The following is a 27,586-nucleotide window of genomic DNA, read 5'->3' as shown; positions in this document are numbered from 1 at the left end:
TGTGTTGGGGAGAAGTTTATTTATGTAATGGGTTTTGCCCTTACCCAACGTATATTAATAAGCGCTGTATGCTCAGTGCTTGTCTGAGAGCTTGCGAAAAAAAAATCTCACAAGCTTACTGGGGTGGGCAAATAGTTCATGGTACCCGCTGCTTCACTTGACTTGGACCGGTCAGGTGACCCAGGCAAGCTCGGTGGTCAAGTGGTTAAGACATCTGCACTAGTAAGCAGGAGGTTGTGGGTTCGAGTCCCACCCGAGTAAGCTTGTGAGGTTTTTTTTGCAAGCTCTCGGACAAGCACTGAGCATACAGTGCTTATTAATACATGTATATGTTGGGTAAGGGCAAAACCCCTTATCTAAATTAACCCTTATGGTCCCAAGTCTCGTGAAAAAACGGCTGTTAATGGGGATTTGACCATGCTGCTCCGTTGTCTGTAGAGTGCCAACGGTCTACATGTAAAATGGTCTATCACATCAGGATTTCAAGCAGTCTTTTTGCCAATCAAATGCTCCACACTACTTGGCTTTGTATGTATGTACTTGTAGAAAACTGCATTCCAGAATGATGTATTGGCCAAGGCCTCTTCATGCATTTTTCACGGGGTACCTTTACGGTTCTGATTATAGTGATTATTAGAATCTTGACTATTAAAGGCCAAACATTCAGGTGGAAGTCCTCTTTGAGGATCCCTTCGAGTGTTTCTGTCAAATGGAAAACTGACAAGATAGAAAAATACAAACATTTTAATTTGCTTCATTATTGAAACTCTCTTAGGTTTCTACTGTCCGAATGGCACCGGTTACGACTGGCGCCCGTGCCCCACTGGCTCCTACAGCAACCAGATCGGCCTGAAGGACGAGTCGGAGTGCACGCTCTGCGACCCCTCCAAGTTCTGCGCATACATCAACGCTACCATGGTGACCGGGAACTGTGCCGCGGGCTACTTCTGCACGGAGGGCTCTGACACGGCCACGCCAGAGGTCACGTTCAAAGGTGGGGAAATCTTGATTCGTTATCTGGAATTGTTAACGGTGGCAGGGATAGTTCAGTTGGCAGGGCCCCTTTTGAGTTAAAGGCCTCTAGAATGTTGCACATTGTAAATTGATAGGAATGTCTATTCACCCATTTATTTTCCATTTGCATCGGGATCCCAAAGTGAATGATACATCAAAACAGAGAGAACTCTATCCAATCTAACCAAAAGCAAAATATCCAGAGAAATAAAAAATAGCCTTCAGTTCCTTGTGTGGGATCTAGTCACAATTGTGACCCGCTGTGGGAAAAGGTGTATTAGGTCGCGCACTGCAAAAATGCGTAATGGCCCATTCCATGCGCCGAAGGAGAAAATATGTGGAAATATTTTGAGGCCAATTGCTTGACCAGAAAGCCTCTGTTGCTAAAGGAAAACCAAGTTTAATGTTTTTGTTCGTTATGTTTAAAGGGCAATATCTCAAAAAGCATGTGTTAATGAAATTATATGAAGAAGCAAAATGCCACTGGGATGAATTATATACCAAATGAAATAATCAATGATTATATGTAACTTTAATTCCAACAAATGTGACATAATGCACCAATTTGCAGAGCCGGTCACAATTGTTCGGTGTAGATTTCTCAACATTTGTCTGGCTGAAGACAAAATGTCACATCCTCAACAGGTGTTTCAGCGCACTATTCACAGCCATGAAGTATTTTTTGGTGTGTCTGTTGTGTTCATGAAAGTTAAAACAGTTCACGTTCTGTGCAAGACCTAAAATAGATGAATGAGCGATGTTGCAGGTGTATAAATGTCCCCAAACCCGATGGGACTCTTTCCGTTGGATGGTCAAAACATATGGCCTATAGATCAAGAGCTGTAGCATGATGGGGGAAAGGCGTCGGTTTTATACTCCGGCACTGTCAATGGTTGAAATTTCCCCTAATAAATTGGTTTCAACTCTCAACGTAATTTACCCATCGAGGTCCACAGTGACCTGACCTAATGTAATGTTTAATAGTGGTTGTGGCTCTGAAACAAAGGTCAGAGGTTCGAAACGAGCAGCTGGACACATGGGACTCGGTGCAAGTCAGTTTACTCCTTCTTGCTGCTCTCCACCCAGGATATGGGTGGGCACCTGCAAAGATAGAGGCCAGGCATGCAAGGGTACCTGCGATCAAAATTTGTCTCGTAGTCTGAGGAGTGGGGCAGCGATAAGTGTAATATGTGACCCCTCATGAAAAAAAAATGAGCCTCAAGTCATATTCTGCTCTTTCTTATTTTGGGGGTTGAAAGTCAAACATTGAAGTGGATGCAATTTGGGGGTACAGTAATACTTGGACAGAGTAACCCGTCAATTGAATTACCAAGGTTTTGCAGGATCAGACGTTTCTAAATGTCATTTTCTCAGCAGTTCTGACGATGGCATTATTCGTGCCCGCCCAGCGATGTTGAAACAATGTCAGAAACAAAGACGCAAAGCTGCCAGAATAATGTCCCATTGTCACCTTGTACGTTTACCCATGTACATGCACTGTACCCCTGGAAAGCTCTCCCGCTGCTCAATTCAAACTACCAGCAGCTGAATTTTTCAAAACTCTGACTTTCAGCTCATTTTGTGGTAATAGGTCACGTGTCGCCGTTACTGCTGAATCCCTGCACTTCATGAATACAAAATGAAGGCATGTTTTTTTTTCTTGCTCTCTTTCTCCTCATTCCAGGGGTGGCCGGAGTCTGCCCTGAAGGTTCCTTCTGTGAGGAAGGTACTGCCACTCCATCCCCGTGCCCTCGTGGGACATTTGGCAACAAGACCAAGCTGAAGGCTGAGGTGTGTAGCTCTGAGAGGGACGATCCGGTCTCTCGACCGCATCCCTCGCATATGTGGACATTGGAGCATGAGGGGTGCCAGGGTTTATAGCCAGACTAGTCAGAAAGGGGGTAGAATCGATTGCCAATCACCTGATTGCTTCCCGTTGACCTAACAGTCCTCAATCCTCAGATTTCAATATGATTTTACATTCACCCTAGGGGGTAAGGCTTAACAAATTGGTTAACCCAGGGATGCCTGCTCTCAGGCAAAAAATGTTGGGCAAAGTTTTGGGATTAGGACAAGGTACGTTTTGACATCTCTGCCTTCAATATTTTGAGGCTTTAGACAAGAAAGCTGGCATCTCTGTACCCAATGTGCCCAGAGCTCTAGGGCTCCAGTCCATCCTTACAAATTAAAAAGGGTATCCCTTGACAAGCCAGTTGAGTGATTGCTGTCAGTTGTGCTGATCTTACGGGGGGGGGTGATGACATCATTTCCTTGCTCTTGAATATGCATCAATATTTTCCTTATAAGGTGTTGAACTTGAAGTGTTCATGCAAATGGCTTAATCTGCACAAGGAGAAAAATTGAATCATTTGCATATGATGGGCAACTGTAGGCCTGGTCTTTCCTGCTAATAATAGAAAACTGAGCTGGAAGTCAGGAAGTTGGGGGTTCACATCCCTCCTGCTTCATTTTATTCCCACAGTTGACTGCATTGACAGAGGTATTGTTAAACTGGCATTGGGCAACTGTTAGTGGTTAGTTGAGCACTGGACTAGTAATCTAGCGGTCCTAGGTTCACATCCATACTGTTACATTTCCTTTTTAAAAAACAGAGCGAGTGTACGCAGTGTCTGTACGGCATGTACTGCGACGCGGAGGGCCTGACCTGGCCACAGGGCGAATGTGATCCGGGCTTCTACTGCCTGAGGGGTTCGCAGGATGCAAATAACCCCAGCGAGGACGCCACGGGCGGGCCGTGCCCGGCGGGACACTACTGCCCCCGTGGCACTTCCTTCCCGCTGGGCTGTCTCTCAGGAACCTACAATCCGCTACGCGGCCAGTCGGAGTGCCTAGACTGTGAGGCAGGGTGAGTCGTTTTGACGGTTAACCTGTCGGTGGACATATAGCAACTAGTTTGTTACCCTTCATGTAGGGAAGAGTGCTAAGTTTGATCATTTGCTAAGTGCACATTTGGGGAAATTTGAGCACTCCGCTCCCTACCGGACCAAGAGTTAGCACATTGATTGGAAATCAACGTGCCTGCACACAGGCACACATGCCTTTGGCAGGGAAGCATGGCGACGAGGTGTGCGGCTGTTTTCCCACTTACTTGGATAGTGTTTAAAATGTTTTCCCACTTGCTTGAAAACACATAATTTTTTTTTTTCATTTTTGTGAAAAGCATGGAAACTAGTGTGAAGAGGTGTGAAAATCATTTGCCACTTGTGGGAAAAAGTTTTTCATATTTTAGGAAGTTGAAATGAATTCAGATCAATTTCCCCCCCCCCAAAAAAAAACCACAACAGAAGGTAGCGAGATGTCACCCAACTATAAAAAGCGTATGATGAACATTCCTTGTTTTTGATTTCAGATTCTGGTGTCCAGAAAACTCTACGGCCGCTGACCAGCCCTGCCCGAGGGGTCATTATTGTCCCAACGGGACGGCGTATGCCACCCAGTACCCCTGCCCCAAGGGTTACTACAACGACTTTGAGCAGAAGTCTCAATTGGAAGATTGCAAGCCGTGTGAACCTGGTAAGTCTTCAAGTTGATGGGTTGCTGTTTTCCCTTGAGGTACAAGAATAGAGACTGGACGTTGGTTTCCGGATGTTATAACTTTAAAAAAAAATATCGAACTTGTTTTCAATGTCTGATCTGGGTTTATTTTTGAAGACTGGAATTTTTGGATGATATTGAACATCTTGAGACATGTAGATGTTCTATGTTAGAAAAAAAATGGAATTTTCCTTGTTTTTCTCAAGGGGAGAATGATGGCTAATTTCAGCAGTTTTGCCTACGTCGTCCATCTACCCAAAGAAGATCATCTACCTCATATTATTCAAGATTTTGTAGCTCTTACTTCATTCTCCCCTTTTCTAGGACCTCAAATTTTCCTGGATCAACCGAGTTCCTTGTGTCTTCCTTCTAGCCTGATGATAATAATTACGGAAAAATAAATCCGGAGTTTGCTCTCTTTGCCTGAGAACCCAGTTTTGCTCTTGTTTGTTCCATCTCCACAGGTTACTATTGTGCCAGTCCCGGCCGTGAAGCCGTCACCGACGAGTGCGCCCCGGGCTGGTACTGCATCCGCGGCGCCTGGTCGGACAAGCCCACCGACTACGGCTACGGCAACATCTCCACCAACTGCTTCTGCCCGGGCAACTCCACGGGCGGCCAGTGCCAGCCGGGTGAGTTCTGTCCGCGGGGCTCCAACTACCCGACACCATGCACCAGGGGTGAGTCATTGAAGCCTGTCTGTACCTCTCCGTGGACTGTAGTTGACTTCCTAGCTTTTAAACTTGCCACTACTAGCGGAAACAATCCGTAAATTGTACCGCCCAGTTGCTTGGCTGAAGTTTTGGTTTGGTTACACCCTGGACACATTTGGTTTTGATGCAGGCTTTTTAAACTCTCAAATTCATTTTTGACTTCCGAGCTTGTCAATTTTCTGTCTCATGGGGGAACCCTGATTGATTACAGGACCATAATCCTCGTCAGTAATGTCACATTCTGTCTTGGCAGACCAAAAATTGGACCACTATTCAGCTTTTTATAATGTGATTAGATTTGGAAGTGAAAGAAAAAAAAGAAATATTTTAGGAAAAGACCGTTTTCTGAAAAATTGTCAAACCACCCCTTCTCCTATAACATGTGGTGGGACTTGAATTATTCTCACAGAATCATGAAATGGAAGTATGGATCCCTTGGTAAACTCAAAAAAGAAAATGAAATAAGAGACTATCACAGTTTTGCTTTTGAATTTTTTTCATGCTCACAGGTTATTACTGCGACTCTGCCGGCCAGCACAACGAGACAGACCTCTGTGACGAGGGTTACTACTGCACAGAGGGCGCTTGGCGACCTGACCCCACGGATGGCGTGACTGGCGACCTGTGCCCCACGGGCCACTACTGCCCCCGCGGCACCTATGATCCGGTGCCCTGCCCGGCTGGTTACTTCAGCAATGCCACAGGGGGAACGGCATTCGAGGACTGCAAACTCTGCTCTCCAGGTAGGCGTACAGTGCTCTGTGTTTACTGCAAATGCTCCATGGAAGTGGTGTTGGCTGGACTGCCGAGTCCAACCCAGGGCAAACTCAAGCCGGAATCTCTTTGGACATGAGACTTGACTTGGAAAAAAGGGACTTGTGACTTGGCATGAATTAATCTGACTTGTTAACTGCTCCAAGTTGTGTTAAACTAAATCAGAAATAAATACATTATGTGAAAATTCCCGACTTTCTCTGCGCCAAAAGTAAAAATGCCTATTTTTATTTTTGTTGTGATGTAAAATATTTGTAAATGTCGCTGCAGTCGGGGGAAAAATGAGGCAAGCGAGACCAAATTAGCAAAATATCACAGGTTTCATTGTCAGTAAATCACGATCATGGTACGTATTCATAAATTCACTCGGGAAGTCAAGTGAGTAGTATTCTCCTGGTTTTTCTTTCACCGTCTGCTATTAGGCTTCTACTGTGAGGATAGTGGTCTGGACGAGCCCACGGCGCCCTGCGAGGCGGGCTTCTACTGCCCCGAGGGGCAGAACGTCAGCCGGCCCGCCCTGTACCAGTGCTCGCCGGGCCACTACTGCCCACCTCAGAGCATCGACCAGTTGGCTTGCGAGTCTGGCACCTACCAGGACGAATGGGGAATGGTAAAAGAGACGACCTTTCTGTTTACTTAGTGCGTTGCATAATGTTAAAGACTGTGGGCATGAATGGTTGAGGGCGCTCTTTGACCCTTTACAAGTGCAACAAACTTGTCTGAAAACAGTAATGCTGACACCTCTGCTCATGTGTGAAAAAGAAGAATTGTTTTCACTGCCCTGTTTATTGAAACACAGCAGACGGGAAAACTGAAGTGAACTTATGCAAGGACTAGTTTAATTTTCTTTCTTTTTCATTAGCCTCTGAGTTTATGAATATTAGATTTTGAATAGAGCTGTGTTTACGTTCTCCTGTGGCAGCCAAGCGGGGCATGGTTTTGCATGCCAGTGGATCATTCTCACAGGAATGCAGGCATTTCATTTGAGTGTTCATGCGTCGGCAAGAATGACATGCTGTGTGCATAGATCAAGCCGAGACAGTGTTCTGATGGGAACGAATGGCCGCGCGTTTGGGAATGCGAACGCATTGTTCCAAGTAGAGCACTCTGAACTTTCCTTTCAATGAGATGTTCCTAATCCGTGGACCACACTCATCAATAACACATATCTTTCACTGCTGTGGTTAGTGGCGATTTTGCGCTCATCGTAAGCAAAGCCATGGAATTAGTCCCTTTTCAGAAATAGTTGAGTCTGAATTTTGGCAAGTTAATCACCACCTGCTTCTCCAACCCTTCGCCAGGAGTCCTGCAAACTGTGCCCCGAGGGCTACTTCTGCGACGGCACCCTGCAGTCGGACGCCCAGTGCTCCCATGGCGTCCAGAACCCAGAGCCCTGTCCCGCCGGCCACTACTGCCCCAATGGCACCCGCTACGACACGGAGTACCCTTGCCCCGAGGGCACCTACAGCGCCGCTGTCAAGCTCAAGTCGGCCGGGGAGTGCACACCCTGCCCCGGTGGGGAGTACTGCGAGTCACCAGGACTGGAAGCACCCACGGGCCCCTGCCAAGCTGGGTAAGTATATGACTAGGTCCCAAATGGGCTTCCAGGGTTCGGCTATGGCTGTTGTTGGCATGTGCCTGTTTAGTGCCCTTCTTATCCATTGAGAACAGTGAATTGTTGCAAGGCGTCTCTTATGTAGCTAAGCAAAAGCTTGCCCCGAATCACGAGGTATAGCAACAGTGGTTTTAGTAAGGATAATTCAAGTTGTTACGTTCACGTGAATTTAAAGAACTCAGTGTACCAGATTTAGGTCAAAGTGAACTCGCAAAAGGCTTATTCAGCAAATTCATACACTGTTGTGGTATTATGACTTTGGTGTGTCGAAATGTGCAGAGATTGTTTGGACGTGAAAGTTTCAAAAGCCAGCGCTGTGTTCAGATGCCGGAGGAACAGGTGCGACGCAAACATTCAAAACTTTCTTAAATACTGAAGCAAAGCTGTTCAACTTCTACACTTCATCTGTTTCCTTTAATTTTAATTCTACAGGTATTATTGCGTCCGTGGAGCCATTACCAAAACTCCAGACGATGGGGTGACCGGTGACATATGTCCAGTCGGGGCCTACTGTCCAACGGGAACAAACCGGACCTATGACTGTCCACCAGGGACATACAATCCAACTGAAGGTATAGTGAAACCCTTCAAGCTTACCACCATCTTGGTCTTGTAACCAGAATCCTTCTTGAAGAATTGTCGTGCAAGTTGTGTCTCTTGATTTGGGACCCTTTTTGTCTAAACTGGTATGAAACGATTAACAATGTCTGGTTAAAGCCAGGTCTATGACTGTCCTTATGGAAAGTGCAGCCCAACCGAAGTTATCTCGAAAACCTGTCAGTCTACCACAATGTTGGTCTTGTGACCAGAGAGCCCTCGTGCCCATGGATATATTGGCATGCCATCAACTCAGGGTATCTGACCAATTTTTTTCCCTTTTTTTTGACCAAATGAGTCTCATTAGTTAAGTGTACAGAGGAGTTGGGATTCAGACTTCCAATTATGTCAGTGATAGGTATGAAGACAGAATTGAATTTTTTTCCCCTGCCGCAGGTCGTGAATCGGTCCATCAGTGCACGGGCTGCGAGCCCGGTGAGTACTGCCCGGACTACGGTATGAACCAGACAGCTGGCGACTGCACGGAGGGATTCTACTGCAGCGCGAACGCCTCGGTGGCGGCGCCGACCGACGGGGTGACAGGTCAGCTCCTCTCTTTGTCTGATAACCTATCATGTGCGACTGTGTGTTTGTCTGTTTGGGGTCAGGTCTTCCTTGCATGTAGTCCTGGGACAGTTTCTTGGGAAGTGCATTTGGCTTCAAAAGTTTGTCCCCCTTTTTGGGGGGTCTCCCAAAAAACTCTTAAACCTGGTAAAAAGAATGTGTGTCAGGACAAGTGTTTCTCCGACCGTAAGTTAAAGATTTTTCATATCAACATCAAAATTGGTATGTTGGTTGGTCCTTGTTGGTCCAAACCAAGCAATTGTGGGCATGATGGGGGTGTGTGTGTTTTGTCTGTGTTTCAGGTGGGCTGTTTGTCTGTCCAGGGTTGGGATGTCTGTTTATGTTTTGTCTTCACGTTGTGTTGTCCTTAACTGCATTTTTACCTTTCTTACCAATCTATTTCCTGATGTTTCATGACATATACGATTTAGCCACAGTAATTGGTTTATTTGAAGAATTTCAAAAATATTGAGGATTTTATAAGCTTGATTGTTTCTTGTATTGGATGTTTTATGACACCTGTATAGCGACAGCCAACCTCTGATGGCTGTCATTATTAAAACAAGTTGATAAATTAATTATGTTCTGCCCTTCCTCCGTTGAAGGTTTTAACCCCTTCGCTACGGAGGACTGCTACTACCGCACCGTTGTGTGAGGATTAGTGCATACCACACATACAGTCTATTCACCATGCAGCTGCTGGTTCAATGGGGCCTGCTGCTGGACAAAGCCCTCCATTCAGGGCATACCACAGCCCAGCAGTCGCGGTCAAAATAATCCCACCGTGAAGGGGTTAAAGGGCCACACTAGCAGCATTCCCAGCATTTGAAGTTGTCACCCAACCTAACAAACTGAGTCCTTTTTTCTTGACCCAGGTGATGTTTGCCCCGTCGGTTACTACTGCCCAGCCGGCACCTCCCTACCCATCCCTTGCGATCCGGGGACCTTCACCGACACCGAGCAGAACGCGGTGTGCGAGCCATGCACGCCAGGGCACTACTGCACCATGGGCACCAACCCACAGGTTAACACAGCATCAAGATTCATCTCAAGGTGTTCCCTCGGCCTTCAGGAAGCAAAGATTTGGGCTTCTATTGAAAGCTATGGTTCTAAAATACTGAGAGAGAATGCTGACCTAGGTCTGATTATTTTAAAACAGACTATCAGATGCTCTTACGAACGCTGAATTTTGAACACTTTGTACCAATCTTCGTACTTTTTAGTCGGAAGAAATGATTCATTGCAAAGTTTGTCTAATTTGCAAAGAGTCACTTCAGTGCAGGTATGTGAAACCACATAATTTAATCATTTTGATAGCTATCGTTAATACAAACCATGGCATGGGGATCAGTGACTGGTTCTTAGTGCTGGGAACACCTATGATGCCGCTATCTCAGGCAGCATCCGAATCTGTTCTCTAGAGCTAGGTCTAGGTCTTTGCTCCATTGGAAATGCGTGGAGACGCGTAGACAATAGACCTAGCCGTAGCTCTGGCAGCCCTTTTTGGACGTGGTCATGGCTGGGTAGTAACTCATTAGTTTGTGACGGTCATACTCAAATGGTCAGTATTATCCTGTGCTGCAGCTGAGTTTCAACGCAACAGGCTCAAGTTTGTCCCCAAGTCTGTCATCTGTCAAATTGAATGTCAAAAAGTTGAGTCTGAACCCTAAAGCCTTCTGGTGGACCTAAAAAGACTTGACTTGGCTTGACTGCAGTACTCTATAATGGTGCTCTGTAATATCCCGTCACCCCTTGTAGGATTGTCCGGCCGGGTTCTTCTGCCCTGAAGGCACCGGCCACGTGTGGCAGCCTTGCCCCCTGGGGACGTTCAGCGATCAGACGGGCTTATCCAATGAGACCCAGTGCACCCAGTGCACCCTGGGTAACTATTGCGACCAGCTGAATGCAACCTCAGTGTCAGGTAAGTGTTGGTACTTGACGTGCTTCACAGGTCATTGTCACAAATTGTCAAGTCTGTAACAAGTCACACATTTGTGTTGCAATCAAGCAAAATGATTCATTTGTTGGCTTTTCGTTCAAAGACACGTCTCAGAATAATATGTCCAAAATTGAATCTTTTGCATTTCCACTTCCATTCTGTTGATCCGAAGGTTGTTTCCAGGTTGGGGTTTTCATACAGATGAAGTCGACATCAAGTCAAGAAAGCTAATCGTTTAATTTGGTTTTTTGTAGGACCTTGTGATCCAGGCCATTACTGCCGTCTTGGCTCCGACTCCCGCACACCGTCTGAGCTGTCGAGAGGCGATGCCGGGGTCTGCCCGGCAGGCTACTACTGCCAACAAGGTAATAGTTGGATCAGGGGTGCTTGGATCTGCTGGAGAGAAAGTTTGAGTTCAAAAGGGGGACTTGGTTAAAAGGTTTGTAAGAGTTGATAGCTTTGGAGTGCCCGGGCATTCATTGATCTGTTGTGGGAGATGGCCCACCGTTGTATCTCTAGTGGTGGTTTATGTGGATGTTTCTTGTTCATATCTTCTGGCGATTCAGTTGATGTTTCACATTCGTATCTTTTGATAGGAACCAATCAACTCTTGATAGCAGGGTTTGGTAGGTTGAAGTACGGATGTACTTGAGTTCTGGTCTTGGAAAAGAGGCTGGATCTTCCATCGCAGTTTGTAGATTTCGATGTAATGACGATCATTGTCAAGGATTATTCCATCATTTCAGACCTGACTGAAATGGATGTTCTCTCTTGATCAGGTACTGGTGAGCCCGAAGCCTGCCCGCCGTCCACCTTCAACAATGACACAGGACGGCAGTCTGTAGATCAGTGCCAAGACTGTCTTGAAGGTAAAACAAGACCTTCACGTGACTTGCTACAACATGCAATCCAAAATCAAACTGACCCTGAAATCCAGTGATGTATTATACCAGAGCCTTCGTGGTCTTGATGGACTTTGTTTCCGAGTCTAAGCGTAAAAAATACCCCAGAGCAAGTAAATTGTAATATTAATTATACATTGTACGCTACAAAGTGTATGTTATCAACCCTAATAGTCACGGAACCTTCCAATTTGATTGAATATCGAACTTTTACACAGCCTTGTGGTTCAGGGTTGTTAAATAACTCTTTTTTTAAATAAGACAGAACTTTTTAAGGAAGCCTCGGCATTTAATTTTTTCTACACAGCAAGACCAATAGTGATACCCAAAATATTGGAAGTATGTGGTGTTTAAGAACATCCAAGTTTCCATATCTCAGCTTCCATGTCTAGAAAACAAGGTGACCTGAAATCACCATCTCTCGATGTCTCCTTCCTGTGCAGGCCACTACTGCGACATTCCCGGCCTGGCCTATCCGGCCGGACAGTGCGAACCAGGCTACTACTGTAAGCTGGCCTCCAACTCCTCCAACCCTTCCACCACCACAGCCTCGGGCGGCCCTTGCCCGGCTGGCTCCTACTGCGTCATGGGCAGCAGCGACCACACGCTGTGCCTGCCAGGCTACTACAACCCAGTGGACAAGCAGAGCGAGTGCCTGGACTGCCCTGCCGGTTACTACTGCACCGAAGGCAGCGTCACATTCGAGGACTGCCCTAAAGGTAGGCCGGCATTACTTTGATTGATATAAAAAGCAACTTTGTGACTTCAGCTTGTGAGTTATAAATGTCGGCGGTTGAAAGGGTAGTTGCCCGGACTTTCGGGACGGTAGTTAAGGTACCCAAAGTAGTGTCATGCTCGAAGACCGTCCCAAAGGTAAGCAGATGCCACATATAGGTGGATTGATTTAGAAACAAAGATGATGACGTCACATCGCAAAGTGTAAATGTGGTTGGTAAACATGGCAACTGTCTTAACTGTCCAGCCGGTTATTGATGCATTGAGGGCAGCGTCACATCACCTGACACTGACCGTAAGTTAACTTGGATTGATGAAACTGGGTGAGTTATCAGTGCTGTCTGGTTGAGTACTGGGAGTGGCATGATGAAGCAGCTCAAGTATATGTGTGAATAACTTGGTTTGGGAAAGAGAACCAGGTTGAAATATAAACTTGTCTCCGAAAACCTGATGACTGTGACCTCACAGTGTACTGATTGTTGTGCAGTTTGTGTAACTTGGAAACTCAAGACAGGTGCATCAAAGCTTAGTGAATGTAACTTTGATTGGCAGACCAACTTTAAGAAAAACCCGATAGTGCCATTAATTGGTCAGGAAATAGCCTGAATTTTTGTTGTGATGGTCTAGGTAAACAAACTTACCAATTTGAAATGTCCAGTCAGCAAAGATAACAAGATGAGGAGGGATTTCAAATTAGGGCTGACCTCTCTCTAACGTGACTGCTGTTGAATGATTCATAACGTCGCTTGCTTCTCCTTCTTGTCCGGTCAGGCCACTTCTGCCCCAATAACACGGAGTTTGCCGTCCAGTTCCCCTGCAACAACGGCACCTTCAACAATGCCACGCGGGGCCGGGGCGTGGAAGCCTGCGAGCTCTGCACCCCAGGGATGTACTGCCCCGACCGGGGCATGGAGGTCCCCCAGGGGGAGTGCGCTGAGGGCTGGTACTGCACCCTGGGGGCCTGGAAGGACATGCCCACCACCCTGGGGAATGACACTGGTGAGCGTGATATGCAAGGCTATGTCCCTTTTTGTGATAATTTTCCCACGAGTAGGGACTAAGTGGGTTGCTTTGCCGTATCAAGGATTAAATTAAAACTTTACAATGATGAAATCAGGCTTTCTCAAATTGTAGAGCACTGTAGTGGAGTGCTGTCTTCAGTGATTGTGGTATTTGACCAATCGGTTTCACCACGAAGTGACGTATAGGATAGTTTTGGTGCACCAAGAAATGCAGTACCGTCCTTGAACCTTGAACACGAGATACAACAATTCCTGGTGCAGCAACTATCCATGATATGTCAGTTTGTGATGTAACTGAGGAATTCATGTTCATTAGTACGTGGGTTCGAATCCTGTCACAGGTACCATGGTGCTTATGTTCTTTGGGTGGGATACTTAGCCACATTTGCCGCTCTCGGCCCACAATTTCTCCATGGGAAAAGTTATTTTTGTTTTTGCAAACTTTTCAGATAAGGGGATGTTTTGGGAGAATGGTTTGTCCACGGTTCATAACATCGGAGGCAAAATGATAATTAGAAGTGATCGGAAAACTCCTAGCTTGGCATTAGCCCCCCAAAAAGTTGTGACAATATCGGAGAAAATGTTGGGGTCCTTGCACCAGAATGGATTAAAGTGAAGATAGCTAGCCAAACAATAGTTTAGTAATAAGCTACAAGCGGTCCCTGCTTTCCACCCACCCTTCACCTAGATTCATCCTGCCACTGCCCGGCTCAGACCACTGGTGGCATGTGTGTGGCCGGCGAGTACTGTCCCAGCGGCTCCGCTGCCCCCGAACCCTGTGACCCAGGCTTCTACTGTCGCTACGACGAGCTGCCATCTGTCAGTGGTGCCTGCTACGCTGGCTACTACTGCACAGGTAGCGCTATCTTGCCGAACCCTGTCAATGACACGACAGGTGATATCTGCCCCAAGGGTCATTACTGTCCCACGGGGAGCAGCAGTCCGGAACCCTGCCCACCAGGTAGGCACTCACACAGTTACTATGGTAGAGAACTTTTATTCAAACTTGTACTGTAAGTGGTTTTGATTAATCTAGTGACCCTGCCAATGCTGTAACAGGTCATTTGGCCCCCACCAATGGTGGCTAACACTGTGATTACTATTGCACGGAACCAGTGTTCCGTATCAGTCCCTCAATATAGTGCTCTCAGCCATTACAGGGGGCCATCAGGAATGCCCATTGAAACCTTGCTAGATTTGCCTAGCCCTGCCAGATGAAGCAAAAAAGTCTATGGAACCTTGTTCCACTGTGCAATCAACACTTGAAAAACACACCTTCGTATTCCAGTCCCGGTTTTTTTTTTTTGCCCTTTTGAAAGTTATTTTGGTGCATTTGTGGTTGCTATGGTAATGCCAATTTCCATATTCATCAGTAATGTCCCCCAAGGGGAAAAGTCTCAATGTTGCATTGATTTGTGCACAACAAACAGCTGGAAGTTTTGTGAGCCTTTTGTCGTAAATCTCATCGGCCTGGATGATTCATCGTGTCGTAGCATGGCAAGAAGACAATGGCCAATTCTTTCCCTGAAATGTTGAGCTAAGTTTGGGCTCACATTTTTACAGAAAAACATGTAATAAGCAGTGTTCTCCCTGAATGACATCATAGCAGCAGCGCCCTCAGTTGTTCAGAAAGGGGGGACAAGTTACATGTTAAAAATGAGCACATTTATATTCATGTAACCTGAAAAGGATGTGAAGTAGTTTTCATACATTGTTGATGAGTTTAACGTTGAACAAAAAGTACAACCTTGAGAAAAATTCAATATATGTACATGGACACTTCATAACTAGTGGTACTGAGGCCATCTGGAATTTTTCCGTTGAATAATGCCTGTTTGTTGTCAATTTTCATGGCGCAGTTTTATTTTTCCAAATTTGTCGTTGTCTGGTAGGGTCCTACTCCAACCGCTTCGCCAACCACAACCTCACCGACTGCCTGCCCTGCACAGCCGGCATGTACTGCAGCGGCTGGGGGCGGGACCTGCCGAAGGCGGAGTGCGACGAGGGCTGGTTCTGCTGGGAGAACTCCACCGTGCCCCAGCCCCCGGGAGCCCAGTGCCTGGCTGGCCACAGCTGTCCTCGGGGTAGCCCCGACCAGATGGCCTGCCCCTCGGGCAGCTACCAGCCCTCGGCGGGGCAAGGGGAATGCCTGGTTTGCCCAGCAGGTTGGTGAAAAAACGTGTTGATATTAAAAAACCCTGTTGATACTCAAGAGACCTGTTAATGTGCACATTTTAGCCTGCAAGGTTAAAGCCTTTAGCTCATCAGTGAGTCTTTCGTTATGAATGTTATCATAAAGTAGGAATCTCAACTTTGTCACTGACATCACAAATGGCACTTGTACATGTTCAGTACGGTACCTTTGTCTGGACCCGTAGACAGTTCACCGATGCCCCTAATTTGTTTTTTCTGAAACCCAACTCTTGAGTACTGCATGTCTACTACATGTTGTTTTCCCGAACTGAAACTTGGCTTAAAGCTAGAAAGTATTGAATGAAATGCAGCTGTGCTCCAGAGCTTGGGGAAAGGAGGATGCCCGCATTGTGGACCATAAGAAACACTGAATCTGTGATGCCTATAGACGTCAATTCAAACGTGGTTTATTTTTTTGGCGTTTTCTTGTTCGGTGTGTAGGTTCGTACTGCGACCAAGATGAAGCTATAGCAGAGGAGCAGAGTGGAGTGGGAGCACCCTCGCATGGTGTAGTCACGCCCAAGGTTTGTCCAGCAGGTAAGCTCGAGGTCATCTCCCATACCGCTGCCGAGCTGACGCAACACCTGCTCTCAGCTTCCCCCCCCCCCAAGCTCTAGCCGTAAGAATCAGACGCACCTTGACATGGATCTTCTTGGAGGGGCTGCGTTGGTGCCCCTGTTGCATATCTTGGGGCCTGGTTGTTCCATACTGATCCAGACCTCAATCAGTGATCCCAATGCTGGTTCGTTTCATCCAGTGGGTGGAATCTGGTGTCAGTGAACTAAGTTGGATCGCTGATCTCATTCCAGATCTCAAAACAAACGAGTCTCTAGCATTGTTAACTGATGAAAGCATGTAGCAAACCCCCGTGATAATAACCATTGCCTTCTGTGGTTATTGGGAGGTAAGCAGGTAATCTAATATGCAAAGTGTGGCTCTGCACATGGAAGATTTGTTTGGCCTCCTAATCTAGGAGATATGCTTATTTAGGTAGGTGCAGAATTTTCATGGACACCAGTTTAGTTGCCATTAAAGTATTCGCTTATAAAAATGAACAAAAAAATTGACTGGAGTGGGATTTGAACCCTCGAACTCCAGAATACCGTACCAGTGCACTACCAACTGAGCAATCCAACCCTACACTGGTGACTCTTCCCATTTGTCAATATCTTTGTTCGGGGGCGCTAGCCAGAAGCCATTAAATTTGAAACACCGTGTAGCCAGGGATCACGCCCCAAAATGCAATACAACCTGGGAAGTAGTGAACAGGGATCACTCAAACAGGATATGGATTTTTTTAACCCCTTGACGACGGGAACTTTTTTCCGAAAGCTGACTCTGAAAATTCCAGCCTCACTTGGCCACGAAGGCCACCTGCCAAACTGAAAATCCTCAGTTTGTGGCCCTGCGTGCTCTGCACGCTTTGAATTACACAGTGAAAAGGATCATTGTTCGGTGGTATGCGACTCTACTCACGCTTCCACATTCCCGTTGCCTCTTTTCAAAGTGGGGACTATCGTGAAGCTGGTGATTATGATGCAAATTCAGTCTTTTCATTTCTGGGCTACACACAAGGGCCAATCACCATATATACAAGAGCCAGGGTCTGCCTTCTTTCGCCGTGTTTGCTCGAGCGTGGGCCGAGAATAATAGCTGAAAAGCAGGCTTAGGATCTCAATTATTACGGCGGCTTTTACCATCATCCGTCGCAAAGGGGTTAAACATAAATCTTGAAACATATTTTATACATGTCGGGAAACTGAATAGGTGCTGTTATAATGCTGTTACGTGTGGCTCAGAGCTTTTTATCTTGAAAACTACTCCCTCTTTTTGCTGGAACCTTAGTCTTAATCGAAATTGGAATGGTGACGTGTGAAACTGTAACTTCAGTGGATGTGTTTGCCATCATTTTCGTCGCTCAGGTTTCTACTGTCCCGAGGGTACAGAGACAGATCAGCAGTACCCCTGCCCCAGGGGCACGTTCAGTAACGTCACAGGGTTGGAGAACGAGACCCAATGCACGCCCTGTACAGCAGGTATTAATTTCACCTTAAACGGGGTGTATTCTCAATATCACCTTTAATGTAGTCCATGCTTCACTTCACATTGAATGGGGTAGTTTCACCTTTAATTGGACGTCTTCTCGATATCACCTTTACTGAGGTATAGTCTCCATTGGACCTTTGGGGTGTATTCTCCATGGGATGAGTCCTACATTCTCATCCACAGAACAGTGTGATTTCCAGCTTAACTATAATGAAGAAAACATGTTGCTGCATTTTGCTTACTATGAAATGCCAACTGTGACCAGTAATTATGGAAAAAGTTCAGCGTATAGTGCAATGAAGTTAATTCATATTTTCCATGAACATTATCTCTGAGAAGAAATAAGTCTGCCAAGCTCGTTGAAAGGACAGAGCTGTTGAGGCATTGAAAAGTTTTCTCTCAAGGGCATCTCAAAAAGAATTCAAATCTTTCCAACTTGGGGGCTGACCCACTGACTTTCCACGTACTTGTTCCACTTCCTTCCCACAACCCACCACCACCACAGGCTACTACTGCGAGGCCACCAACCAGATCGCCCCTACGGAGCTCTGCGCAGCCGGTTACTACTGCGTCCAGGGAGCGGTCACTGCGACCCCTGACCCAGCGGATGCCACAGGCGGGCCCTGCCCCGCGGGCACCTACTGCGAGTCGGGCTACTCCTGGTACGAGTACTGCCCCAAGGGGACGTACGGGGCCATGGACAAGCTGACCCAGGTCGGCGACTGCACGGACTGTCCGCCCGGCGAGTACTGCTCGGAGGTGGGGCTGACGGAACCTGGGGGTGGATGTTCACCAGGTAAAGTCCTTTCCACAGCATAGAGGAGAGATTTTGATGCGAACCATTTCAACCAGAACTGTTTGTAGAGAGAGTTGCGACATGAGTGTCTCAATTGTTGGAACCAAAATGGTGGATTATATGCATCAGTGCACATGGACATTTAGCAAACGGTAGTTCCATACTATACATAATGAACAGCCATTTTGGTTCCAAAGTCTGAAGTTGGCGTTTCTCTCTTTACACACACTTCCGGTTTCAACTTGACGACCGATGCACATAATAAGGCTATATACTCCAACAGAAATTGGTCGTGGATTCTCTGCTTGGCTCAACCCCAGTGCATTCATGTTTATTTGTAGCCACTGGGATAGCACGCATGTAGAAATATAGATATCGTGGGGACCAAAAGTGTTGTCCCACAACTTGGCCTCAACTTTCCTACCAAAAATTGTGCTCCCCTCCGGGTTCATGACCTTGTGCGCACACTCTTTTGAGTCCCTCAAGTGGGAAGTTGTTGCAGCATGCAAACACACTTCTTGCTTTGCACTGGAAGCCATCACTAGCTAACACACTCGCACAGGCTGTGTGGTCGTATTGAATGCCTCTTTTCAACAAGAAAGGATTGTTCCATGCCAAAAGTACTCTCACACCAAAGGAATATGCAAAAATGACAAAACTTTCTTAACTTCAAAAGTGAATACCTGGTTAGAAAAGCCTGGCAAAGCCGGAATTTGAAGGGATGAACAGTTTTGGGTGTCAGGCAACCACATCCTGTAAGTCCCATTGTCCATTTTCGTGGCTGTGGTTGGAAATAGCAGGTTTGTCCATGGAAGCCAGTAGATAGTGGCTACAACTGCTTCCCATAGAAGTGTGTGCTAGCCCAAGTCGCAGCCAATTGATTTAGAACATGACCTTAGTGTGTTTCTAATGAACGGATTAAATAGACCTTTATCTTGATGCTTCCACGTTTGTCTTGTTCCCTGTAGACTAATTGGCAAAAGTAATACAACTTGACTGTTGGGAACAGACTGTTTTCCCTTCTAGCCTCAGTTTGAGGCTGCATCGGAATCTGTTGTCTAGAGCTAGGTCTAGGTCTTCGCTCCATTGGAAATGTGTGGAGACGCGTAGATAATAGACCTAGCCGTAGCTCTGGAAGCCTGTTTCGGACATGGCCTGAGTTACATTGGTTTGGTCTGTGAACACCTTCTGTAGATCTTGATTTCAGACGTTGATGGGGTCTTTTGAACTGTAATTCATTGGTCTCAGGTTCAACTCCCGGAATGCGCACCAAAACACAAATTTTTAATCCCCCCGCCCTTTTGCACAGGACACTACTGCACGGGTGCGGCCGAGAAGCCCAACCCTGTGGGCGAGGCTTATGGCGACATCTGCCCCGTGGGCCACTACTGCCCCTCCAACACCTCCGTCCCTTACCCCTGCCCGGCCGGCACCTACCAGCCAGCCCTGCAGAGGACCAACGACAGCACCTGCCTCCAATGCGAGCCGGGGATGTTCTGCAACGAGACAGGAGCTGAGAACATGGCAGGTAGGATGGAGAACAGGACGGATGAAGGGGAGAAGGATTATCATCAAGAAATAAATAGAACCCTCTGCAGGACTGACTTTAAAACTGCTGAGTGAAAAATGATTGGCTAGCCAATTACCGGTATCTTGCTTAGCAGGTAACACTTGAGAAAAACAAGGGGAACGAGACATCTCTGTCACCTTTAAGCAGTTTCATTTGGATAGCTAGTAACTTGGTGCTAGAGTGAATGCTTCTGTTGGACTTATGATTAACTGGACTTGAGCACTGTCAGTTAGTGTGCATGGCAGCTCGTAACAGCTGCAGTCTCTTAGTCTCATCCAGTCTGCTGAAGATTGAATCCTTTCATATTTTGGTTTTCTTAGTTTGAGCAAACAAAGACAATGAAAACTCTACGATCATTCAGATAATCTCCCATTCATCGTTTCTCACATCCTTAAAATACAATAGGTGAATGCGACCCGGGTTACTACTGTGTGGGTGGGGCATCTTCACCTGCCCCTACTGACGGCATTACTGGAGACATCTGTCCGCCAGGATCCTACTGCGTTGCGGGTTCCTCTTACCACCAGTTCTGTCCCAATGGAACTTACGTCAATTTCTCCATGGCCGATGCTTGCGAGGATTGCCCACAAGGTAGGTGCATCCATTGAGTTTCCCTTTCGGTTTCCGTTGTGATCCATTTTTGGGCCAGTTCGGTGTTCTTATGGTGCATGCCCAAAGTGGAGCATGTCCGAGGTCGTGTGGGAACAGCAGTGCTCACTTACGAGGTTTGTCCTGTTAGTGTGGCCACGCATGATTTGTTCTTCAATGACCTTACTGTTTTAAAATACAGAAGTACCTCACTGGTCATTAGTTTTACCTTTGTAATGAAAGGTCGTCCAAAATCTGTAATATCGCAGCTGAAATGCCAACCTCTGTTCAAAGCGTGAAAATTCAAATTAGCATAAGACATAAATCATGTCTGAAACATTAATATCAAATATAGACTTGACAGCAGTGTGAAAGTGCATAGAACAAACAAACAAAGGGTTTAGGGGTAATTCCAGAAATTAGGGGTCCATTTTTCGTGACCCTGTCACATCTGATGTATGATTTTTAAGTTCAAAACACATTTTCTCATTTCCAAGAGTGATGAATTAATGCAAATTAACTGCCAAACAAATAGTACCAGTTTGAAATCAATTCTGGTGCTGTTTCCATGTCAAGTAATAAGGGAAAAAAAAAGTCACACTTTTGGACTCCTAATTTCTAGAATTACCTATAGACAGATGCTAGAATTATTTCTTCGCTTTCCTGGCCAGGTCACTACTGCGTCCGTCGCATCAGTGCCGACCCTTGCCCCCCGGGCTACTACTGCCCACCCAAAACGGGGGCGGATCTGCGCCTCTGCCCAGCCGGCACCTACAACCCGGACTACGGGCTCTACCAGGAGGACCAGTGCACGCAGTGCGACCCGGGCAAGTACTGCCAGTACCCGGGGATGGACAACGTCACTGGCGACTGTGCGGCCGGCTACTATTGTAGCATCGGTGAGTTTCCTCTTCAACCGAATTCTCCCCTGAAAATCCCATTCCAAATCTCTGAAATTTGGTTTCCAAATCAACGTAAAGAGAGTGCAGACAGCGCCACTGAATGGTCCCCAACAATATGCAGTTCTGTGGAACTGCTTTATCATGACTAACGCAAACCCAGACTACATGTATGTTCGTCAACTTGTTAAAGTAGGCTCATATGAACATGAGCCCTGGCACGACTGGTGTTTACCGATCAGTGCTGTAGTCAAGACCATCACAAGACCACGAACGAGACCAGGCACAAGTAACAGAGTGAACAATGACAAAGGAATGGTTTTGTTGCAGTTCATTTGAATAGCTTGGGACTTGAATTCAGACTGGAGGTCTTGTGTTGGTCTTGGAGGTCTTAAGTGATCTCGAATACAACACTGATACCGATCTCTCTTTCACTCATTACAATGTGTTTGGCTAATCTTTTCACATAACTAAGAAACAGATCCCCAATTCTTAATGAAATACAGTACCAGTTTAGCTTCAACAAGTGGAATACCCGCATGCAGTGGTTGCAGAGCTGAGAAGCAGATGGAGGCTGCAGAACTGAACGATGACCGAAGAACCGCCGCTCCAAGCTGATTGTCCCAAATTTTAATAGACATTTCTTCCTGACCACTCCCAGGCGTCAACACCGACCAGCCGTCCGGCAGCCACACAGGCGAGGGTGGTATTTGCCCCATCGGCTCCTACTGCCCTCCGGGGACCGCCGTGCCGTTGGGCTGCCCGGCAGGCTACTACACCAACGTGGAGCAGCAGTCCGAATGCACGGAATGCAAGAAGGGTTACTACTGCACGGAGAATGCCACCACCTACCAAGACAGCATCTGCCCTTCAGGTGAGCAAATTGGACCACGGCATGTACAGTTTTTTTTTAACTTTAGCAAGGTAACACGTGATGGCAAAGCGTAACGAAATGAGACACTATTCCCAAAAGTCCCTTTTGAGTTCAAGAGCTTGTTGCTCAGTGTAATGTCACTTTTCGTCAGAATGCTAATGTGAGAGACATCAATGCACTTTTTTAGAAATGCATGTCTTTTGAATCAAAGACAATATTTTGTCACGATGGTTAAACAGCAAGAACCTGTGAAATCAAGTATTGACATTCAAACAAGGGATCACCGTTTGTCAGTTCAATGTAGATGTACAGTGCTACATCTCTCATGATCTCGGAATATCTGAGAAAAAAGCATGGCAAACACTCTTCAAATCTGCTGCCTCCTGGAGGTCATCTTGTTTTCAGCAGAGGAAAGTGACCAGAGTTTTTCAACAAACCAAATTGCACTGTAAACAATGCCCAAAGAGATTTGCAATCAACTACACATACAAAAACTTATTTTCTCTGTTTTGTAGGTTACTATTGCCCGGCAGGCACGCGGTACAGCTACGAATTCCCCTGCCCCAAGGGCAGTTATAACCCTGTCAATGGCAGCGATGGACCAGAGGACTGTCTCTCCTGCCCTCAAGGCGAATACTGTGAATGTGAGTTATGCCGTACACGAGTCATTGGTAACCTCTGCCGCTGGAAAGGAGGATTAATGTACCAAGCCATTTACTTCTTTCTAATGAACCTTGTTTGGGAGGAAGCCATGTTTGATTTTGTACCCTGAATCTTTTAATAACACTGCAAGTGTTGACTAGGATGGTACCAGACTATTCTGTGATTGGTGTTCAGTTCAGTTCGTATTTATTGTCCAAATATGCAAAGCACAAAGTGAAATTTGCTCTGTTTGCTTTTACATATTATTACAAAACTACACAGGTATTTGAAAAAAAAATTAATATCATTACTTAAAGGAATTAACATAATGATTAGTATTCTTCAGATTAAAGCCAAGTGTAAGGGAACTAGATGAACCAGGGGAATGTGTTGTAAGAAAGCCTTTACAAAAATGAGTTATAAGTGCGAATCGAGCTGGGAACAAAGGACTTTAGGAATCGTGAGGTTTCCTGATCGCGTGAATTGGTAGCAGTCAAAGAGTTCATTCCAAGCCTCCCTTTGAAGATTTTCATGATCGGGCCAATTTCATAAAGCTGCTTAAGTGCAAAATTTGCTTAAGCGCAAAAAAAACCTTGCTTACAAAACAAAGGTTACCAGCTCAAAATCTATGTGATTGTCATGCTAACCAAAAGACAGGTGAAGACCATTCAAAAACAATATACATCACAGGAAGGTTTGGCTGATAACCTGATTTGTCAAGCAAGGTATTTTTCATGCTTAAGCAAATTTGTGCTTAAGCAGCTCTATAAAATTGGCCCTTGGCTTTAAACACCAAGGTAAGCCACAAATTCAAAATTACTCTTCAGAGCAGACAGGGTTCGTGTTTTGTGTGAAATTTCATCGCTGTCATTTCTACTCTTTCAGCACCCCAAAGTCAAGATCTGCCTTGACGTCAGTTTTCACTGACTCCTGAATAATATCTATAGCCATGTCCAAATCACTTGGCTGTGGCTCAAAAGTACACACGGGTCTATGGTTCTAGCTGCGGCCGCTTGCCATAAAGCTGTGTGTCATGCCAAGCCACAGTCACGTAATTTAGACTAAGCCAATTTGTGACTCATTGGTTGCTTTCCCAGTTGATGGCTTGGACCACACCAGCGGTTACTGCGATGCCGGCTGGTACTGCACCGGCGGTTCCTACATGGCTAGGCCGCTGCCAACGGCTAACGCTACTGACTACTCTGAGTGTACCTGCCCCTTAGCAAACTACACCGGTAAGGGCTAGGGGTTGCTTCTGTATATCACATCGAAATGACCTCTCTCTCAATACACAGTTTAAAATACGAGATGTTGGATTTAGACTTATAAAAAGCATTTCACTCTTTCATTGCTTTATGGTTTTTAGTTGGGCTAATGAAGTAACATGCAGATTTTAGAGAACAACCTTTGAGATATAGGACAAATAATTCAAACATAAATGCTTCCTCAACCAAAAAAACCTCACACCCCCCCCAAAAAAAAAAACGCCATTCAGAGAACAGTGGTCAATCTGTTCAAAATGTCCCACGCACCCCCCCTGCCAAATCTAAAATTAGACACAAATCTGAGAGCTACTTTCTCCGTCCTCCATAGGTGGGGAATGCTGGCCCGGAAGCTACTGCCCAGAGGGGAGCGGCTACCCGGTGTCCTGCACTGAAGGCCAATACTGTAGGGAGTGGGGCCGGGAACAGCCAAACGGCAACTGCGACGCAGGTGAGTAGATCCTGTGTAGTGCTGAGATGTCCCAGTCTCACAGCATAACCAAATAACTGACCTGCTTTTAATGACGATCATTCAGATGTACTTGTTCTTCCTTGGCAATGCTAAAGTTGTTCGCCGTAGTAGCAAAATTCGGTAGCAGCCCCCTTTTCATAACAGTAATTCGTTCTTTGTCTCAAATCGGTGAAGAACTTTTAGTTGTCTCATGCCTTAGAACAATTTTTCTGGCAATCTTATGCCAAGTTTTACACGGTGGGTGTTATCTGGAGCTTTTCTCGTTCAACTGAATTTTATAAAACATCTCTAGTAGTTAGGAAGCTGTGTTCGAGTGTTTAGTTGTCAGTATTGGCTTTCTGCCAAGGACAGGTGTTCCGTAACAGGTGTTGCAGATTAATGGGCAGTTGCCATAGCAAAGTATGTTTCTTCAAGGGCATAAGCAGGCCTTTATCGCTGCACTGTAATCATGTCATGTAGTTCGTGCTCACTTGTTCTTGTGCCTGCTTTGTGTCTGCTTAGCCAAAGGTCCTGCCTGTGTTAGCATTAGTACCCAGTGGGTGAACCACAAGCTGTGAAAGCGAGCTGGTGACCTCATGATCAGAAAAAATCTACCCCAATCAGAGGACGAAATATCCCTCAAAACTTTATTGCACTCTGGATAAGATCAACACACTCACCTCAAACCGTTCTGTTCAATGATGCCAAGTGTTGACTTGTGTCACCTTATCTTAACTGTCAGGGTACTACTGTGACGGTGGCATTGATAGGCCAGATCCCCCTCATCGTCTTTGCCCCACGGGAGCCTACTGTGAGGAGGGCTCCGTCACGGAAACACCTTGCCCGGCCGGCACATTCTCCAACACCACAGGTGGGTGGATTCAGTCTACTGATGTCTTTTTTTAGATATTATTTCTAAGCTGGTTGCAAAGCCTGATGATGTAATATTGCATCCAGAGTGCTAGATATTCTGTGAGAACCTGGAAAGCCAGCACTTAATGATAGTACTAGATACTAAATTGATGTATCACGAAATAAATCATGAGGGGATAGTGACTTGATCTGTTTTGAACCGATTCCCAGTTGAATTGGGAAAATTGAAACGGGGTTCGAACCCTGGACCCCTGAAAAATGAGGGCCTTGTCTTGTTACCCTAAGAGCAAAGACAGTGATTGAATTGGAGTTTGCTAAATTAGGGTTAGGCTGCTCTGCTGATCAAGAGCTGGTGCAGTGTTGAGGATGTGAGCATGGTGAGAGGTTCGATTCCTGCCATTGTCATTTTGTGTGTCTTTTTTGTTGTTGACTTTCACAGGTAACATCAATGTCAACTACTGCCTGCCCTGCACCCCTGGCACGTACTGCGCAGGGACGGGCAACGTCGCCCCCACGGCTGACTGCGACCCCGGCTACTACTGCCCCGGTGGGCAGGACACGCCCACCCCAATCGAGTTCAACTGCACCGTTGGACACTACTGCGCCGGTGGGGACCCTGCTCCTGAGCCCTGCATCTCAGGGACATACCAGGACGAGGAGGGGTCCTCAGAGTGCAAGCCCTGCCCTGCTGAATAGTAAGTGGGGACCAGTTCCAGCCGGTTGTAGTTGGTTCATGCCGATTTGCCCCATACACTTAATTTGGAACTGGACCCAGCTGGTTCTTACCAGTTCAAGCTACACAAACGAAAGCTGTTGCATAAGACTTTGCTGATTCGGTTTCAACTAGTTCAGGCTGGTTTGGGCTGGCAAACCAATAGACCTAACAGGCTTAGGAAACCTTACATTATGCAACATATGAAACAGATGTACATGTACAAGATATCGATGGCACACTTTGTTTACATGTGGACTTTCCTGTGGCGGTAAGACAGGACAAGATCTGCTGATCTCCATAGGAAAGCATGTAAACCAAGAGTGACGTCATTCTGTGTAAGTCTCTAACATGCGGGACAGTAGAGGTCGCTTATTTCCAGCATTGTTTAAGCTTTTTGTATACCAATACGCCATTGGGTAATAGATAGTGATTGATAGACTGAGGTAGCTCACTGTTTCTTCTCACTTTGAAATGGTTTTTTTGGATCATCCATGTGCTGATACTGATCAGTGTTGGCTTGTTTTGGCCAGAATTTGGACTGTTGAGTTGCCATGACACTAGACGACTGTTGTGGATGAGTGGAGCCAAATTAAACCATCCAGTTTGTTTCTGTCGACTACAGCTACTGCGACGCCACCGAAGCTGCTCTGTCGCTGGGAGTGGTCAGCTTGGGGGTCGTTGTGCCGACCGAGTGCCCGCCGGGCTCGTATTGTCCCCAGGGCACAGAGGGCGCCAGACAGCACCTGTGTCCCAAGGGCTACTACAGCAACGTGACCCGGCTGCAGGATGCGGGCCAGTGCCAGCCCTGCCCCGGCGGGACGTACTGCGACGGGGAAGGTACGGCGCCTTTAGTCGGGGAAATGACTAGATACTAACCCGTGAAACCTGGTCTGCTATTTTTCTCAAGACTCTTAGAGGGTTCATGCTTGGACTCTGTTTCTGCATCAATTGAAAAAGGAAATCCCAAACACAATGATAAAATTGGAAAATGAATAGCACAAATGGGTCGGATTCGAACCAGGGTCTATAGATCTGTATTTCAAATCACTACCAACTAAGCTATCGAAGCGACGTTATGGATTCGCGTTTTAGAAATGTCTTAAATGGTGTATTGCATTGTCCCCTCTTCATGAATCATTTGTCACCCCAGCTACTGAAAAAAAGTAGCGCACCAGGTTTCACGGGCTAGTATTAAGTCGCTTTGTTTAGTCGGCTGACTTGCTGAGCAGATAAAAGGGTAGATGAGT

General features: G+C 46.3%; 1 protein-coding gene across 1 annotated transcript in view; it reads left to right on the top strand.

Annotated features, from left to right (window-relative positions):
* Window positions 1–27,586, top strand: part of LOC110984313 (uncharacterized) — a 148,206-nt gene that overhangs the window by 58,385 nt on the left and 62,235 nt on the right. Inside the window, exons 56-86 of the mRNA XM_087142455.1 lie at window positions 776–994; window positions 2,699–2,805; window positions 3,627–3,880; window positions 4,385–4,548; window positions 5,034–5,249; window positions 5,792–6,025; window positions 6,479–6,666; window positions 7,358–7,629; window positions 8,104–8,243; window positions 8,665–8,811; window positions 9,708–9,856; window positions 10,591–10,753; window positions 11,026–11,136; window positions 11,551–11,640; window positions 12,117–12,392; window positions 13,180–13,407; window positions 14,119–14,391; window positions 15,323–15,595; window positions 16,065–16,160; window positions 17,546–17,659; window positions 18,175–18,465; window positions 19,775–19,993; window positions 20,441–20,626; window positions 21,295–21,522; window positions 22,184–22,396; window positions 22,912–23,040; window positions 24,136–24,273; window positions 24,632–24,751; window positions 25,494–25,622; window positions 26,064–26,319; window positions 26,962–27,176. Of these exons, the coding sequence (XP_086998581.1) occupies window positions 776–994; window positions 2,699–2,805; window positions 3,627–3,880; window positions 4,385–4,548; window positions 5,034–5,249; window positions 5,792–6,025; window positions 6,479–6,666; window positions 7,358–7,629; window positions 8,104–8,243; window positions 8,665–8,811; window positions 9,708–9,856; window positions 10,591–10,753; window positions 11,026–11,136; window positions 11,551–11,640; window positions 12,117–12,392; window positions 13,180–13,407; window positions 14,119–14,391; window positions 15,323–15,595; window positions 16,065–16,160; window positions 17,546–17,659; window positions 18,175–18,465; window positions 19,775–19,993; window positions 20,441–20,626; window positions 21,295–21,522; window positions 22,184–22,396; window positions 22,912–23,040; window positions 24,136–24,273; window positions 24,632–24,751; window positions 25,494–25,622; window positions 26,064–26,319; window positions 26,962–27,176 (5,838 nt within the window). The remainder of the gene's footprint in view (window positions 1–775; window positions 995–2,698; window positions 2,806–3,626; window positions 3,881–4,384; window positions 4,549–5,033; window positions 5,250–5,791; window positions 6,026–6,478; window positions 6,667–7,357; window positions 7,630–8,103; window positions 8,244–8,664; window positions 8,812–9,707; window positions 9,857–10,590; window positions 10,754–11,025; window positions 11,137–11,550; window positions 11,641–12,116; window positions 12,393–13,179; window positions 13,408–14,118; window positions 14,392–15,322; window positions 15,596–16,064; window positions 16,161–17,545; window positions 17,660–18,174; window positions 18,466–19,774; window positions 19,994–20,440; window positions 20,627–21,294; window positions 21,523–22,183; window positions 22,397–22,911; window positions 23,041–24,135; window positions 24,274–24,631; window positions 24,752–25,493; window positions 25,623–26,063; window positions 26,320–26,961; window positions 27,177–27,586) is intronic.

Source organism: Acanthaster planci, linkage group LG10, assembly GCF_054643075.1.
Source record: "Acanthaster planci isolate LZ-2023a linkage group LG10, COTS_SCS, whole genome shotgun sequence".
Classification (NCBI taxonomy): Eukaryota; Metazoa; Echinodermata; class Asteroidea; order Valvatida; family Acanthasteridae; genus Acanthaster; species Acanthaster planci.
Note: the sequence above shows the minus strand (reverse complement) of the source record. Positions and strands in the feature narration are given on the sequence as shown.